Source organism: Phaseolus vulgaris, chromosome 8, assembly GCF_051622355.1.
Source record: "Phaseolus vulgaris cultivar YP4 chromosome 8, ASM5162235v1, whole genome shotgun sequence".
Taxonomy (NCBI): domain Eukaryota; kingdom Viridiplantae; phylum Streptophyta; class Magnoliopsida; order Fabales; family Fabaceae; genus Phaseolus; species Phaseolus vulgaris.
In genome coordinates, this window is record NC_143505.1 from 54,619,131 (window position 1) to 54,636,268 (window position 17,138).

General features: G+C 33.0%; 1 protein-coding gene across 1 annotated transcript; it reads right to left on the minus strand.

Annotated features, from left to right (window-relative positions):
- Window positions 1-300: 300 nt before the first annotated feature.
- LOC137826293 (protein argonaute 4) lies at window positions 301-7,143 on the minus strand. Its single transcript, XM_068632204.1, has 23 exons — window positions 6,832-7,143; window positions 5,801-6,034; window positions 5,507-5,715; window positions 5,190-5,414; window positions 4,960-5,096; window positions 4,758-4,855; window positions 4,571-4,668; window positions 4,289-4,451; window positions 4,083-4,199; window positions 3,891-3,998; window positions 3,491-3,553; window positions 3,296-3,409; window positions 3,055-3,220; window positions 2,408-2,520; window positions 2,194-2,331; window positions 1,969-2,099; window positions 1,814-1,879; window positions 1,595-1,658; window positions 1,397-1,508; window positions 1,248-1,321; window positions 1,030-1,124; window positions 905-936; window positions 301-821 (listed from the first exon to the last, which is right to left on the minus strand). The coding sequence occupies exons 2-23, from the start codon at window positions 6,029-6,031 to the stop codon at window positions 661-663; spliced, it is 2,715 nt and encodes a 904-aa protein (XP_068488305.1). The 5' UTR covers window positions 6,032-6,034; window positions 6,832-7,143; the 3' UTR covers window positions 301-660.
- Between the last annotated feature and the right edge of the window lie 9,995 nt (window positions 7,144-17,138).

The following is a 17,138-nucleotide window of genomic DNA, read 5'->3' on the forward strand; positions in this document are numbered from 1 at the left end:
AAAGTAAACCTGTTCTATGATATATTTGGCCATCATAAAAATAAACTCTTCAAAATGTTTAATTTTGCTAATTCGGCTAATTTTTACTCGTAAACTCATCTAATGATTTCTATAATTGGGTTGACAATTATGTTATGCAAACATCTTTTCAATAATTGTTGCGCATAAAAAAATTCGGAGAAATAATGCGTCAAAGTCGAACACTTGAGAATATAACAAATTTCAATAAAGTAAACGAGGAATCTAAGTTTAAAAGGTCAATTCACAATTGAAAATATGATCCAAGAAGCAACAAGAACGTAGGTCACAAGCATACTTTTATATGAACAGCAATACACATTTAACATTTTGATTCATACAAACCTAGAATATATTCCACTAAACCACGTTGACATAGTGCATATACATACGATATTAAAGTCAAAACGTATCTTCAAAATGTGTTAGTGGAAGCACTTGATGAAATCTTCAAATAGTAAAAGATTAAACACATGTAAATGCAAAGAGCAAAATGCTTTTACATGTGCAATAATCTTTCAAAAACATACTGCGCACTTGCTTAGTCCAGTTCCATTGTCTTCCCGAGTAACTACTGTATAGTAACTAAATAGCATAAAAGTTCATCACGGTTCCTAAATCTGCATTACGATTCTCTATCTCTCAACAAAAGAACATTGAGCTAGAGACATTATCATTCAATTTAGGCAACTGAGGAACAGGGTGAGCACCACTATGACTTGAAGCTGTCTCCGATCTCTCCTCAAATTTCATAAACTGTCCCATCTGAGTAGCAGCCAAGTGAGCATAACAAATTGGAGCAACTGCAAAAGTTTTTTCACCAAATTAGACCTATTTACAAACACAAATAATAAACCAATTAAGCAAAAAAAAATAGACAAATTACCAACGGATATAGCAGTGGTGCTCCTCTGATACCTATTAACAAAAGTAAAAAAAATCTTAAAATAATTAAACTCTAACAACTCGAAATGGCAAGAGAATGAATAATAATATATTGAAGCAACTTACACGTATGATAACGAGTGCACAAGCTCCTGCAGGTCATCGGCTTTAAACCCAATCTCATCTAACAGAACATGATAGTGTGTAGGTCTACTAGTACCCTGAATAGTCATTTTTCAAAATAATTTATATTAAAACTTTCCATATACAGTAAAAGAAAAGACCACAAATTGAAAATTAATAAAACCACGTTAACATAGTTAATAAAAACTTCGAATACTCACAATCATTCCAGCGTGTGCACACATGTAAAAATCATAGTTCCGAGGATGACAAATTTTGTTATCAATAACAGTTCCTGCAACAAGAAAAAAAGTTCAAATAACAAAACTAAATATTACTGAAACTGACAACTTCCAGAAAAGTCACGTACCAGGAGGAACGTTGTCAGGAGAATCGGCTTGAAAGAATTTAGTATGATGGTTCTTTTGAGCAACAATAACCAAAAATTTGGGATTCCACTTTTCATCTAAAAACTTGCAAGCCTAAATTAAAAAAGAAAATATTAACCACAAAATACTACACAAGTGCATAGTTAAAATTTTGTTTGATCGTGTAATGAAATACGCACTTCAATAATTTGATCAAGCTCGATATTTAAAACTTGATTGAACTGGGACTCACTGACACCATCCCTAAATACAGGAAAAAAAAAAGCTCACTATTATAAAACAAAATCTAATCCAATAAAGAACAGTAAAAAACGTAAAAAATCAATATGTATACATAAACAAAAAATTGTGTCCAACAACAGAATTTAATATGTATCATTCTAAAATTAATCATTAACCTGAAAATGATTATGTTGTCAGGCTTTCTATTCCCAGAACTCCTATAGAAATCAAGCAGCAGCTCCCTGCAAACATAAAATAGAAGAATAAAAGTAAATTATCATATGACAGAGACCATGACAAATTCAAGTATTACAAACAAATTTATGTTTACCTAATTATGCCTTCATCCACTCCATCAGAGACTTTCTTGAACAAATTGTCAATCATTTCAACCTTGGGAGACTGGGTACGGACACATGCCCTGTACTTTGATATTAGGGGCCACTCTCGAGAGCTAACCACCTAAACATAAGAACATTACTTGTGCAATGTTAAATAATTATTGGTTTGAAACAAATACGAGTCATAAAAACACAGAACACCACCAATCAATTACCGCTGCAATTGAAGGAATATCTGTTTGCCCTGGGGAGCCATGAGACACATCCATGCCAATGATGATGGTGGGAGCTCTGGAAACAATAGGGATGGAAGGAGAATGTTCAGCTCCTAACATAGAATTCAGGCCACCAAGCTACACCATGAATAAAAATCAGTGATAAAACAAAGAAATCCTTAATAAGGAAGCAAGACAATGTAAAACACCATACCTTAGCATTGATCTTCAGTAAAACATTAGTTAAATATTGATCATTGACCCTTTGAGGCGCTATGCACTGGGTAACAACTCCGAAATCAGCAAGATTCCTCTTCTTCCACGGACCTGCCAAGTTTAGTAAATTTTAATCAACAATAAAAACCTATGTAGCACAGACACCAACACGGATACAGAAATACATAAAATCTCTAAAATATAGAACACGAAGACTCAAATCTATATATTATATAATTATGAATTATATAAATTGACAATAAAGATTTATGTGCACAAGTATGTTTCAGATTATTTTTTGGAGCAGAAATATATTTTTCATGACTCATGACTGGTTCACAAAGATTTGTTTTTATTTTTATAATCATAATAACAATTTATACAATAAATTTTGAATTTTTGAGAAAATTAATGTATTTATTCTTTTTAAAATTGTGATAGAACCGTACTACAATTGTTAGAAATCTAACAAATACTTTTTGGACTAGACACTTGACTGATACGTGTCATACGAGTGTTGGTATTCGGTGTCTGATATCGGACACCGACACGCAATTTAAGAAGAGTGTCCGAGCTTCATAGATAAAAACACAATTTCATATGCAAAGCAGTAAAGAACAGTTAAGGATAAATCAAATAAGTTACCATAAAGATCGGAATTTTTTCTTTCAGGAAGAAGACAAAGAAGAAATTGAGGAGCCCCAGGAAGTTTAGACTGCACGAATTCAAGCATTTTCTCCACTCTAACAAGAGGTGGGGATCGTCTATTGCGACCATCTTCTTCAAATACATCAAAAGGTGGTTCGATTTCCTGTCAAACACAAATAAGAAATATAGTCAGCAAGTTCATAATGTTTCTAAGTAAACATGTAACTGCAGAACTTACAATTCCTTTCATTTGACCGCACTTGAGGAGATCCCTGACAAGTCCTCGTACATCACATCGGGCAGAAAAGTTAACCACAGCCCATTTCTCAATTTTTGTTGGCTTAACTAGTTTCTGAGAAAAAAATCCAGTCAACTTGAAATCACAGTTATTAAGTAAGAACATAAAATTTAAATGAAAAGATGAACTAAACACCTTTTGATTGAAGTTCCACCTCCCATTTCTTGGATTGAAATCCTCCCCATTTCCAAATTTTAACTGAACATAAAAATAGATCATGTTAGAACATTGAAACTGACATATCTAATATACCTACAAAAAAAAGTCACCATTCATTCAAATTACCTGAATAGACCAAAAGCAAGGGGAACCCCAAATTTACAATAACATTTTTTTAGGTAAACATGCAAAGCAGTACTAAAACAATCTTCCTTGAACACAAAATCTAAAAAATCAATTTAGCAAGATTGGATTAAGTGTTCCTTTCAAATCTCAATGTCAATGACGTTTATAAAATTTACTAGAATAAAAACTAAAACTGAAAATACACAATTACAAAGTACTAGAATAATAATAAAACCAGGAAGAAATTTACCCTTGGAGCCTGTAAAACTCGACCTTCTACATCAGTAAAGCTAGGATTGATAGAAATACCACAATTACGAAGCATAGGTTCAGAACCATAATTGCTACGACTCAAAGCCTGTAATAATAGAAGTAACATCAGCTCCATCAGTAAACGTTTGTATTATAGCAATTGGTAAAAATAAATTCCAAAGACACTGACATCTGTCAACACTCTCATCCTCTCTGGCGGCTTCTGCCTGGACTTCTCTACCAATGAGGACCTTTGGAGTGTGGATAGAGCTTTCGTGTAACGTTGAAGGGATACCAAAGAGCAAAGCTATGCAAAAATAAATAAATGGACAAAAACTTATTTAGTAATGATCAATTTGATATTGCCTACAAAACAAAACAAACACCAAATTATACCTCAAGAGGAAGATATGTTGGCCGCTTGGGCTTCCCCACATTAATACATGGGAGATCCCCCGAGTAGCGGAGATTTATATTTCGATGATTAACAAAATAATCATACACCGTCACCTCCTCAGTATCATCACCATCCACTCCACCCTTTTTCTTCAATGTAAACCTAATATATCCAACCCATTAAAATCCTAACTTGCAGGTGACTGACTATAACTATAACAAGAGCAATCACAAAAATGTAGAAAATTAATGAACAATGACAAAAAAAGGGAAAAGAAATACTTCTGCTTTTGGCAAGAAAATTCACTGAGCCCAGTAATTTTATACTCTTGATTGGATGGACTTGCTTTAATCCTCAAATTTTTCAGGGTCCTCTTGGCCTGTTGAAAACAATTAAATAAAAATAGTATTGCTGAAATTAAAAACCAATGAAACAATACAATGTAGAATTGTCGAAGAATTTGCTTACCCTAACCCAGTCGAGATCAGATGGCCTTTGTACATTCTGATTGGAAATGAGGAAGTCCACCACAGGTCCAGGAGTAACTATCATTGTGGTTGAGACATCTGGAATTCATTTTTAAAAGAATGAGTAAAACCCAATTATGAAGAATGGGAATCCCCAACCGCAGTAATTACCACAATGCAGCAAGTCAACCAACAGATCGTACCTATATTAAGTGACAAGCCACTCTGTGTGGTTCGAAAACTAGAATGGAATCCCCTGCAGCCAAGGACACCTCCTCCTACATCAGCAAAATTCTTTGGATCATTATGGAAGAATGACTGGCGCACAAGCAAACAGCCTCTGCAGATAGACATTATTGTTAATAAACAGTAACAAGCACACACAAAGAGAGATGCACCAAAGAATTATCAATATTTGGTATAAATCACACACTGTTTAGCAGCATGCTGCCTCAGAATGATATCTAGAACTCTTATTGCTTCTTGATAATTATCAGAATCCTGTCCACGGAGAGCATTGGCAATGGCCTGCAATGGAATCTTTGAAGCAAAACTTATCTCAACTTTAAAGGTTTTGGCTCTATTTGGGCGCCTCATTCTCTTTGTGTCATTCTCACTGAATTCTCCATTTCCATCAGGGCTGACATTTCCATTATTTCTATACATGTTGACAGAAATTCACAGATAAAGTTATATAGAAAAACAATAGCATGTAAACAATTGTCAAAATGAAAACCACATCATCTGAACCTGCCATTAGAAACAACGTCCTCAAGAACAACCGTAAACTCAAGACGATTACGGGCAAGAGAGCCAAGTGTAAAAAGAGTTTTCTCGCCATCATAAGCAAAATCTTTCCCGTTCAATTCAGAATTATATGTTTCCTGCAACCTTTCGAGCACCTTTCTCCCTACACCCTTACCCTCTACAGGACGTCCATCTTCGTAACAAAGAGATACCTGCTCAAACATAAACACTTAATACACAAATTCATGTAGTCAGAGACTGGAAACTATAATACAGAGAGAACAAAAAAACACATACACTATACTGAAAAAAGTGACCATCAGTGTTTCCAATATTCACTCTGAAGTGATTGGTAAGAAGTCGCAACTTCGTCCCCTTAGAAGCAAGGCCACGTCTAGCTATTGGAAGCCTTAAAATCTTTTTCTTATCACTCTCTACTTTGACAGGCACTACATCCACTGGGATAGTAGGTGGTGGCGGAGGCAGTGAATCCTCATTCTCAGTTCCATTTGTCCCAAAAGAAGACATCTCCTGCATAGATCATACATGAAATAACAAAATGCATGTTATAAGGCGAGGTCAAGTATCAATTATATAGAAATACTGATAAAAATAACTTGAGTCACCTTTAGTGGGAAATTATTATTCAAATGAAACAAAAATTAATGAAATAATAAGATATTATCGACATGCAACTATAACAATTTGCAGAACACTACAGTATAACATATTTCCGTACAGCAACAAAAAATAACAACTACTGTAAATAAAACAGCAGAATAAACCTAGTTTAAAAGGGAAGAAACAGATAATCTAGCATATAGAATAATATCTAATAATAAGAACAGAGAGTGATGAAACAAATAACCCAACTAAATGCATTTCACATTCATTCGATTTAATTTTGTTGTGAAATGGCAATGTGTGGAATAGACTCAACACTCTAAAGATTCAATTTATTAGACTCACCACACCTCTGAAAACTTAAGCAAAACTGTGAAAGTTTAAACAGAACACCGAAAAAAAAAATTGTCAAAAGCCAATAGAAGCATTTATCTTCAAAATAAACACAGAAAAACAATGATCGAAGTTCATACACATGCAACCCATAAAAACTAAAGGAAACAACCATTTGTACAATATAAAACCCTAGAAAAATCATAAACATGAGAAAAAATGATGAATAAAACAAAGAAAGTGAAATTAGCAGAAGAATCAGGCAAGAAACATAAAATGTAGCACTTCATCTTGAACTATAGTTGTGGAAACAAAGAAAAAAGTTGAATGAAAAACGAAATTTGTAAGATACAGAGGTTTTCTTCACTTACCAGAAATGAGTGTAAGCACAAACCCTAATACTCTTTAACACACAATTTGTCTACCACTCTCCTCCTCTTATAGCAGTGGCACCGAGAGAGATTGTCAACAGCTGTTTATTTCCTCTGAACTAAGAAGGGAAATGAAAAGATGGACTCTTTTCGCACGTTAGATTATCTGATGGAATGACGTGGAGGGTTCAGATATAGCTACAGGTAAATGACGGTTACATTCTCCTTTCAATAAAATAAAATTTCTCCTAATCACTTTTGTTTGTGGCATTTGGGTGCGGATATAATGTTTTTCTTGAGAATATAAAACAATGAATGCCGTCTAAAAATAAAAATATATAATTCAGAAAGTAAATTTTGTATCTGATCATCAGAGAAAGTACAGATGATTATATAATTACAAAAAAAAAAAAAAAAAAAATATATATATATATATATATATATATTAAGTACCTAAATAACTTAGATATAAATATAAATAATTTATTACAAAAGTAAATACATGGGGATTGGGTTCAAAAAAGTGGAGGAAAGTGATTAAGACATCAATTTTTAGAAAAGAAAAAAGTAAAATTACAAAATGCTGTTCTTATTGAGAGGTAAACATAAAATAAACTCTAAATAGCTGGATTTTGTTTTTTTTTTCTAAACTTAAAAAATTAATAGAGATATGCTGTAATTTTTTTGAATTATTATTATATTCACTGATTCAACCTATATCATATTCAAATTATATTATTTTATAATTAAAAATTATATTACGTATTTATTATAATATTTTTGTAAGTATAAATATATTCTAAGTAAATATAACTAAATTATGAAAGAAATTTTAAAAAATAATTATTCACTAAAATATAATATTATATTTAAATATAATAAATACTCTAAATTAACTTTTTGTTTTAATTTAAAAATCATACTTTTTATCAAGATGGATTAGAGAATTAAAAATATGTATTTTGGTTAATTATCGGTTATTGTTTAAAATTGATTCAGTCTATTAGTTGAATTAATTGCAGACTTTATTCATTCGTACTGTTACTCAAATAAAGTTATATTTTTAATTAAGTCAGGTGACGTTTTATGTATTAAGCATTTAATTTAATTTTGATACTTAGTTCTATTTTTAAATATTTCCTTTTGTTACAGATGAATTTTTTTATAGCGAATATTTTTTATCTAAATAAAAAATATATTTTAATACTGTATATAATCTTAATAAATATCAATTAAGAATTAAAATTTTAAACATCATATTAATGATTATGCTATATTTCTAATTACAAGCTATTTTAAAATGTTGTACAGAATAAGGTTTTGTGACTAAATTTTGATTAAGTCATAATATTTAAATATTATTTTCATCCTTGTGAATCTAATTTATATTTACAAGAATTTGAAAATGTGTAAAAAATATTATAACATTACAATTTAAATAAGTAATGGTTATATTTTATATAAAAAAAACTTCAGACACAAGTTAATATATACATAAGATTGAGTTTGTAGTTTATTGATTTTTTGTGTACACAATTTTTTACCTTCTTCATCTTCTGTATCTCTTTCAAACCTTTTTTTTATTTTCTTTATCTAAAAAAAACTTCAGGTTTTTAATTTTATATTATAATAATTAATAAAATCTAAAATTTACAACCATTTTTAAAAATATTTAACTAGTTGAGCACATGGAGCTCGTAGAAAACTAAGCGCATTTAGGAACATAAAACACTCTAAAAGGGAAAGTTAACCTAAATATACAATGTTCTGATTTTTATATACAATTACACTTCGAAATACACCCATAATCAATCTAAATAACCAACCACTTTTCAAATTGTTTAAAACTTCAAAACATTTTCATCAAATAACATATATTTCACATAACAAAACAAATTCTACAAAACAGATTTGGAACTTGTAATCATATCACATTCAAATCTTCTAACCTATAGTACTATTGAAGAGTTAAAACTAGCTTTTCTATTCCAATGGAAGTTCCTAGTTAAGGAGTGGAACCACTCAAAAGTTTAAAAACTTATAGCAAGATATCTAAATATCACCAAAATTTAGTATGAGTTTTATCAAATTGAGAAGTACACTTTTTTTCAATTGACTTCACTAAAATTGATCTTTGGTTCCTCAACTACTGTGAAGTACGAATAGATTCTGAAATAGTTGAGATAAAGAAAAAATAAAGTTATAAAGAAAAGAAGAGAAAATATGAGAAATAGAGGAAGAGAAAGATGTTTTTTTTGGAAAAAAGATTATCGTCTCATATTTTTTACATATAAAATTTATTTATTTATTTTCTTTGGTATTTTTTTTAAATAACCCTTACAACTAATTATTTAATCTCAAAGTTCATTTTTCTAGGTGTTATAAGTGTGTTTACTCTATCACATATCATTTGCTCACTATATTCAAATTTCATAAATTTTAAATTTAAACAACTTAAATAGTATCTCAAATTCTAACAAACAACATAAAAATAAATAAATTATATATTAAAAATATATTAATTTATAAGCAAGAGAAGCAAAATCAGTAAAAGTTTACAAATGCATTTCAAAATAATAATAAAAAATGATTAAAGTTCATTCACTTCAAAATAAACAACACATAACACATGAAAGCAAAAAGAAGCAAACACAAAACTAATAAAAGCAAAAGGAAGAAGAAAGCAAAAAAAAACCTTATTAGTTGTTTTTCTTATAATAAATGTAATTAGTGGCTTTAAGATAGATTTTTAACACTAGTGAAAGGATTAGATAGTTCAAAATCATTGACACCAAAAATAGATATTCCTTTATTAATTAATAGTATACATTGTATTACCAGATAAATGAGAAGGCTGAATGGTCGAGAAGACCGAATAACTCTCTTAATTCAAACATAGCCGTAAACCTATAATTAGCCGTAATTAAGTCAGGTCAGTGGTAAATCATGATTAAGACATGATTGGGCCCTCGTTTGGACCCACGAGTAGGCTCATCTAAAATGTATAAATACTAGAAGAGACCTAACGTTAAAGGTAATTTTTCACTCTCAACTCACCTGCACTTTGTACTCAAACTAACTTGATTATTTGGGTGCCTTTGCAGGTTTACCCCCACTCCTCTCAGCCAAGGAAGAATTCACCCTCATCACTCCTCTCGTTGAAAGGAAGAACCAATCGGAGACCATTGCGCCTAGAGGCCATGAAGACTGGAAGACGAAGACAAAGGGAGTCACTCTAGGAGGAACCCAACCTTGTAAGAAAATTTTGGTGCGCACCGTGGGGGCGGGAAGAAACCTTTTAGAGTGTCCACATGGTAACAACAAGGAATATGATGGGCAACGATAGGAATATGCAACGAGGTGCTGAGACCAGCCAGCCTGACCCGATGATGTTGATATTATAAATGAGAAGGGAGATGGAGATGCTTAAGAAGAGAAATGAGGAAGAGATCCCAGGGATGAAGAGGAAGAGTGAGGAAGAAATGGCGACCTTGAAGAAGGAAAATGTTTGAATGAAGCAAAAGCATAATGGAGATCCAACAGTCCAAGAGACTATAGAAGGGGGGCGTCCCCAAACCAAAAACACACATATGAGAATCGAAGAAGTCGAGAGTTCTTATCAAGAGAATACTCGATCGGCATGAACAAGTACCTTGGGAACGACCCCTCGACGGAGTCCTTTTGTGGAATCTATCATGGAGGTGCCCTTGTCAAATACTTGAAAAATCCCAACACTTGACAAGTATGGTTAATTTTGGAAATAAGGGTAATTTTGGAAATTTTGAAAAATGATAGGGTGCAGGTTAGAATTGACATGGTGCAGGAAGAAATTGCCTTAGAAAAATCTTCCACATTCTTATTCCCAAAATAAATGTTCCCGCCAGTTGACTTGGGTTGTCTTTATGCGTGGCTTGTCCTCACGAGCTAGGGCACCTTCGTTCTGCTCCGTCTGTGAGTACCTGAAAAGAAGTGAACAAAGGGGCGCCCTCGCGGCCGTTTGTACTCCGACAATCAACTCAGCTAGCGAGAAACATCAAAGGTGACGCACCTCTGTATCGGAACACCGTAAACGAATGCTCTGAAGGTGGTCAGAAATAACTGAGTGACTAAACCTGTGTTGCCCTAATCGTCTCGTGCACACAGTGGGTGCGCAGCGAAAACAACTAGGGTTTGTGTTCTATGTAAAACTGCGAGAATTAGGTCAAAACTCGAATCCCCTTTCAAATGTCCCAAGGCCACGTTTTATACACCTCCTGCATTTAAAGCGCGTTGAAGCGCATTGAAAGCGTATAAAAATGTGCCTGGAAACATTTGATACGTAAACTAAATTAGCGCGTACCTTAGCAAACTTTCCCTGAAACATTGATGAACACGTGCTTATTGTCACATGTTCTTCTGACTTGATCATTATTCTACGCAGTGGGCCCCACAGCGCCGTAACCCAACTTAGGGTTATTCCATTGTGTGAGTCCTCTTTCTTCGAAGTGCATCTGGCGCAGGGGGTGACTTTCTGGGTGCCAACTCATGCGTCCCAGCTTTTAGTCACTCACTTTGGGAGTGTATCTACCTTTCTCTCGTACCATGCACATGGTTCTCCCCTGGACGTGGCCTTCTCATGGGTCGTATCTGTCCCAGGGTCTCCCAGCGGTGGCGTGGGTACTTCACGAGTCAAGTTACCCCCTACTGGTACTAGAACTTATGGCCTTGAAGCCACCTTTCTCTTGTCTTCTTCGCTGTTCTGAGCTAGACGGGCCCGAGACTTCCTCACGGTGTTGCCCCCTCCATGGTCTTTCCTACTCATGGGTATCAGGGGTGTAACACCGTCGATGTCTTAACTTGACTATTTCTTAACTTGGCGACGCCTTAGCTTGGCGACACCTTAGTCTGGCGATGCCTCAACTTGACGACGCCTTCTCTTGGCGACGCCTCAAGCGGTCAATCTATTGATTTCCTTCCTTGGACCCCTCGAGTGGTCCCACTATATGTTGACTTTGACTTTGGTCAACGCCCGGGGACGGGGCGGTACAATAAATATTTGAGTAACGATTTTAAAATAAAAGAAAACAACATTTTGTAAAAAATATATTTTTTGGTGATTACCATGTATACTTTAATCTTACAAAATATATTGTTACAAAATTTTCATACATACATCTACAACCCACCCATTGCATGTGGGTGACTGAACATCTATCACCATTGTTCAAGAATACATAACAAAATTGTACACGTGTCATTGATAAACTCCATCCTCAATACATTGTCGCATTCGTCAATATTTACTCAAGGCGTTGTTTTTTACCTGCAAAGAAATAACAAAGATGAATTAAAAACATCTTGATGTATAACAAATTTAGTGGATAAGACATTGGAACAAGTTATAGTAGAAATAACTGAATGCCTAAGGTGCACTTCAGTGGTGTGAACTATTCAAATTACTATCTAATGATGTCAAGAGCGAAACAAACCCAATATAAAGACTGCTTAAGACCTAAGAATGGATACAATAACATAGTTATTATTACATATTATTCAAAATTATACATCATTTGTAACAGTTAAGTTCTTCAACAACATACATATTAACCCACTTTCTCCGTACCTCATACCCCTCCCCAACCAACACGAACACTCACTTGAAATTTTCAATAAAAGTTTCCCTGGGTCTGTGCAGGAAGTGTAATGTGGGTCACCACATATTCACTCTAGTGTCACCACATATTCACTCTAGTGTCACCACATACTATCACTCTCTAAGTTGAGTGAATTTTGTGGTTACTTTGCACTTTCCTGCTATCATGGCTTCTAAAGAACTCATTTAACCCACTTTCTCCCCACCTCATGCCCCACCCCAACAAACACAAACACTAACTTTCCATTTTCAGAAAAAGTTTCCCTGGGTTGTGCAGGAAGTGTAATGTGGGTCACCACATATATAGGGTAACCACATATTGTCACTTTCTAAGTTTAGTGATTTTTGTGGATACTTCCCACTGTCCTACTCTCATGGCCTCTAAATAACTCATTTAACCTACTTTCTCCCCACCCCAACCAACACGAACACTCACTTCCCATTTCCAGAAAAAGTTTCCCTAGGTCTGTGTAGGAAGTGTAACGCACATATTCTATCTAGGGTCACCACATACTGTCACTCTCTAAGTTGAGTGAATTTTGTGGTTATTTCACACTGTCCTACTCTCATGGCCTCTAAAGAATTCATTTAATCCACTTTCTCCCACCTCATGCCCCACCCTAACCAACACGAACACTAACACTCTATTTTTACCTTTCTTATCCATGTCAAGATTAAAGAACTTCCTTAAAAATTTTGGTACCTCATCAACCTAACAGTCCAAAGAAAGACTCTACATTATTTATACAACAAGACACATATATGCAATAATCAGTCACATGATTATCTATCCAAAGAAAGACTATGCATTATTTATACACCTAGACACATATATGCAACAGTCACTCACATGATTATCTATATACAGTATGACTATGTAGCGACCTCTCTCTCTTTGTCTATATACTCAACAGTGACTGAATTCACAATATCATAGTTTCAGAAAAGACATTTTTTGGAGAAAAAAAATACTAAAAAAACCATGCATACTTACACAAACTAAGTACACGAAAATATATACTTTTAACAATATATTTCACACAAAATCAAGTCATACTCCAGAAAAATAAGCAAATAGTAAACACAAACAACTATGATCATATCAGATATAGTTCTTTGTATATTGTAATTCTAACCAATTCCTCTTCTTTATGTATCCTAACATGCTACTATGAAATAAAATACTACAATAACAGTGAAATACAAACCCACAAAGTGACCCCAACATGAAATACGAAAATATATTGTCTTAAGAGTGTGTGCAAGAAATTGACTTTAGGTCATACAAGAGTCACCACAAGACAAATAACAGGGATCACCCAACAACAAAAATCACACAAGATCAATGTTTTACTTAATAAACCAATGAATAAAAGATGTATTACCTTCGAAAAGAGGATGTCGAAGACGAGACCGTGAAAAGAGGATATCGAAGACGAGACTGTGAAAACAAGATGTCAAAGAGGAGACCGTCACCCAACCACCATGAAAAGAGATGCACCCACGATGACGACGAACGCTGGAAGAGAAAGCTTGCGGAGAAAGTGGAAGAGGATGTGGAGGTGGAGGACAAGAACAAAGCAACAGTGAAGAAGAACGTGAAAGAGTATTCAACCCCAATCTGTTAAAACCTAAATTCACATTCTAAAACACCCAAATTTTAAATCTTTTCATATTATTTTCGTGAGCCCGCAACAAAAATAAAATACTATTATTTATGTCACGTTGGCAGTTGTATGGTGGAACAACTCATTTAGAGTTGTCCAAATATCAGGACTCTTTCTTATACTCACAACGACTCCATAACTCCCTCCATTATCTTCTCCTTAATTATTTTATCTTTCCCTATTGATAAAAATCCTCAAATTAAATTGTAATGTTGATTTATATGTTGTTTTGCATTCCTGATTTTGATCTGTTTTCCTTCTGCATTTGTCCACATGCATGAATCTCATACGTGCAAATCAGAAGATGAATATTGTTTATATGATGCAAGATACATGAAACATATTATCCCATGAAGAATTGCAGGTGTAAGCAAAGATGGACAGATCCGCCACTTCTTTCATATAGGTCATCTAAAGCATACACAACCAGAACAAGGAAGAGAAGAAAGGTTCAGACCGATGAAGAGGAAAGCTAGACAAAGTGGCATAAAACAGGCAAAACGAGACCAGTTTATGTTGGTGGTGCTGTGAAGGGTTTCAAAAAAATTCTGCTCCAATACTGTTGTTTTATATGTAAGTTTAAAGTACAGGTAAACTTGTAAAATCGTTCAATTGTATGTTTCTATGTCAAAGTATTACTGTTTTATAATGCTTTTACTTGGAAACCTTTTTCTCCTCTTTTATTATAGATGCCTTTGCTTTTATATTTATCCACTGATGATAACCTTTGGTCGTTTATTTATACAACGCTTCGATTGTGAGTTAATTTTCCCGTTATTATTCAGTTTGATGCTTTCACCTATATATTTCTTCTTGTTTTTTTTATCATCAAATATTTTTTTAATTAGAATGGAGTAGTTTCTTCTACAAAAAGATATGTAATTTCCTTACACGTCAGACAAAGGATTGACCTAAAGCCAATTCTCTGCTATGTACGAACTTATTCTCTCGTCTTTACACAGTTACAAGTTGGACCAATATGGTGCAATCAAATTGAAGTTGCATTTTTGTGTTGTTTGGTCCTTCAATCATTATTTGCGTTATCTTGGATTCCACACCTTGTAGGTACTGATTCTCCAATAGTTTTACCTCTTGATTAAGATAGGTGAAGTGCTTCTGCACCTTTTTTTTTTATTTCTTTCTTCCTTTCAATAATTATTGGAGTGATCACCTTTTTACTTTCTTTTTCTTATCCTTTGTATTCTGGTACGTCAATATAGTCTTACATCTTTTAGAAATTGAGTATAATAATAATTGATGTACTCCTTTCTTTTTTAATCTTTTGAAACACCTTTTAAAGACAAAACCTAACAAGGTATAAATGTATAAAATGAAATTATAATTAAAAAAGACTAAACCTAGCAAGGTATAAATGTATAAAATGAAATTATAACTAAAAAAACTAAACCTTTTAAAACAACCTGATATCGATTTCCTTCAAGCTTGCATATTTTTATAGGTTTATTTGCTTTTCTTAGAATTAGATTGTGGTTATTGTTGGAGATCCCACATCGACTAGAGATAAGGACATTTCATTGTATATAAGTGGGTATAAACCTCACTCCATTGAGTCGGTTTTATGGGGTTGAGTTAGGTCTAAAGTCCACTTCGTAATAGTTATGATAAAAACTGAAAATTTGTGGACAATATCATAACTACAATCTCTTTTTTTTTCTTGTTGACAAAAAAAAAAGGATTGTGCTTTTTAGTTTTTATCTTTCCAAACATTTTGAATTTTGTTTCCATTTTATTAGAAATTTTGTTTCCTCTTATCTTTCTAGATTATTTACTTCAAAACTTGTTTATAAGATATTGTAACTTTTATTCTCTAATTATTTTACCCATATATTGTTTTGTTTTAATTAAAAAAAACAACTTGAATTTTGATTTATTAAATCCACTGGCAACAATAAACACTTTATTTATATTTGTGCATCAATGATTCACATCGGACGTTTCCCACACTTTCGTCTTTACTAAAGTTAGTGTTACTAAGATATTTTCTTCATATAAGTCTTAGTAAATAAGTTGTGAATGAAGAATTAAATAATTTATTATGATTAAAAATTCAAGATTTAATATAAATAATAATAATAATTAAGTTTTAAATAAATCCAATTAAATCAATCATATTTAAAAGAGTTGATTAATTATTATTTTTATCAGTTGATTAGTTCATAATTTCAATCCAAGAAAATTATGACTATATTAATGGACTATGATTAAAGATTGAGTAAAATTATGCTTCCCTATTGTTTTTTCTTTACTGTTTGAGCTAACTATATAGCTTGAGATAACTATATAACCTAGAAAACCTATATTTAAAAGTTGTTTTTCCTGACCACTTAACCTTTTTATTAAAATTTGTTTTCGTTAGCACCAATGTATTTGGTTATTGTTTTATAATTCTCAAATATATTGTTTTCATTATCTTTGTCATATTCATCAGACAAGACAATCCATCAAGACAAGACAACCCATCAAGGATAACTTCTCTATGATCTCTGTAGAATGGGACAACCCAAAACAGCTAAGGTGTCAACAGTTTTCTTGATTTCAAGATAGGTTGAAACAGAGCGATCCTTCTTGGGTGTGCGCAGAAACTGTTTATGTTTCTTGATTTTGGCTCTAGTTTGGGAAGCATAGTGAGTCTGGAGTTTATGCCAAACCTGATGCGAAGAATGCAGGCCAACCATTTTGGTAAGAATACTCGAAGTCATGGAAGTCAATAGCCAAATTAGAATGGATTGATGATCATAGATGATATATTTGGGATTAACAGAAGGAGATGATTCCTCACCAGCAGAGAAGAGATGTGGTGGGATGCATGAGCCATCCAAGAAGTGAAGGAGATCAAGGCTGCGAATAGTGACAGTGACTTGATGTATACAATATCTTACAATATAATTTTATTATTATTATTTCTTTAACTTTATTGGAGTATAATTATATTTATATTTTTATACTATAATTTGAAACTTAGAATTACAATTTTTAAATCCATTATA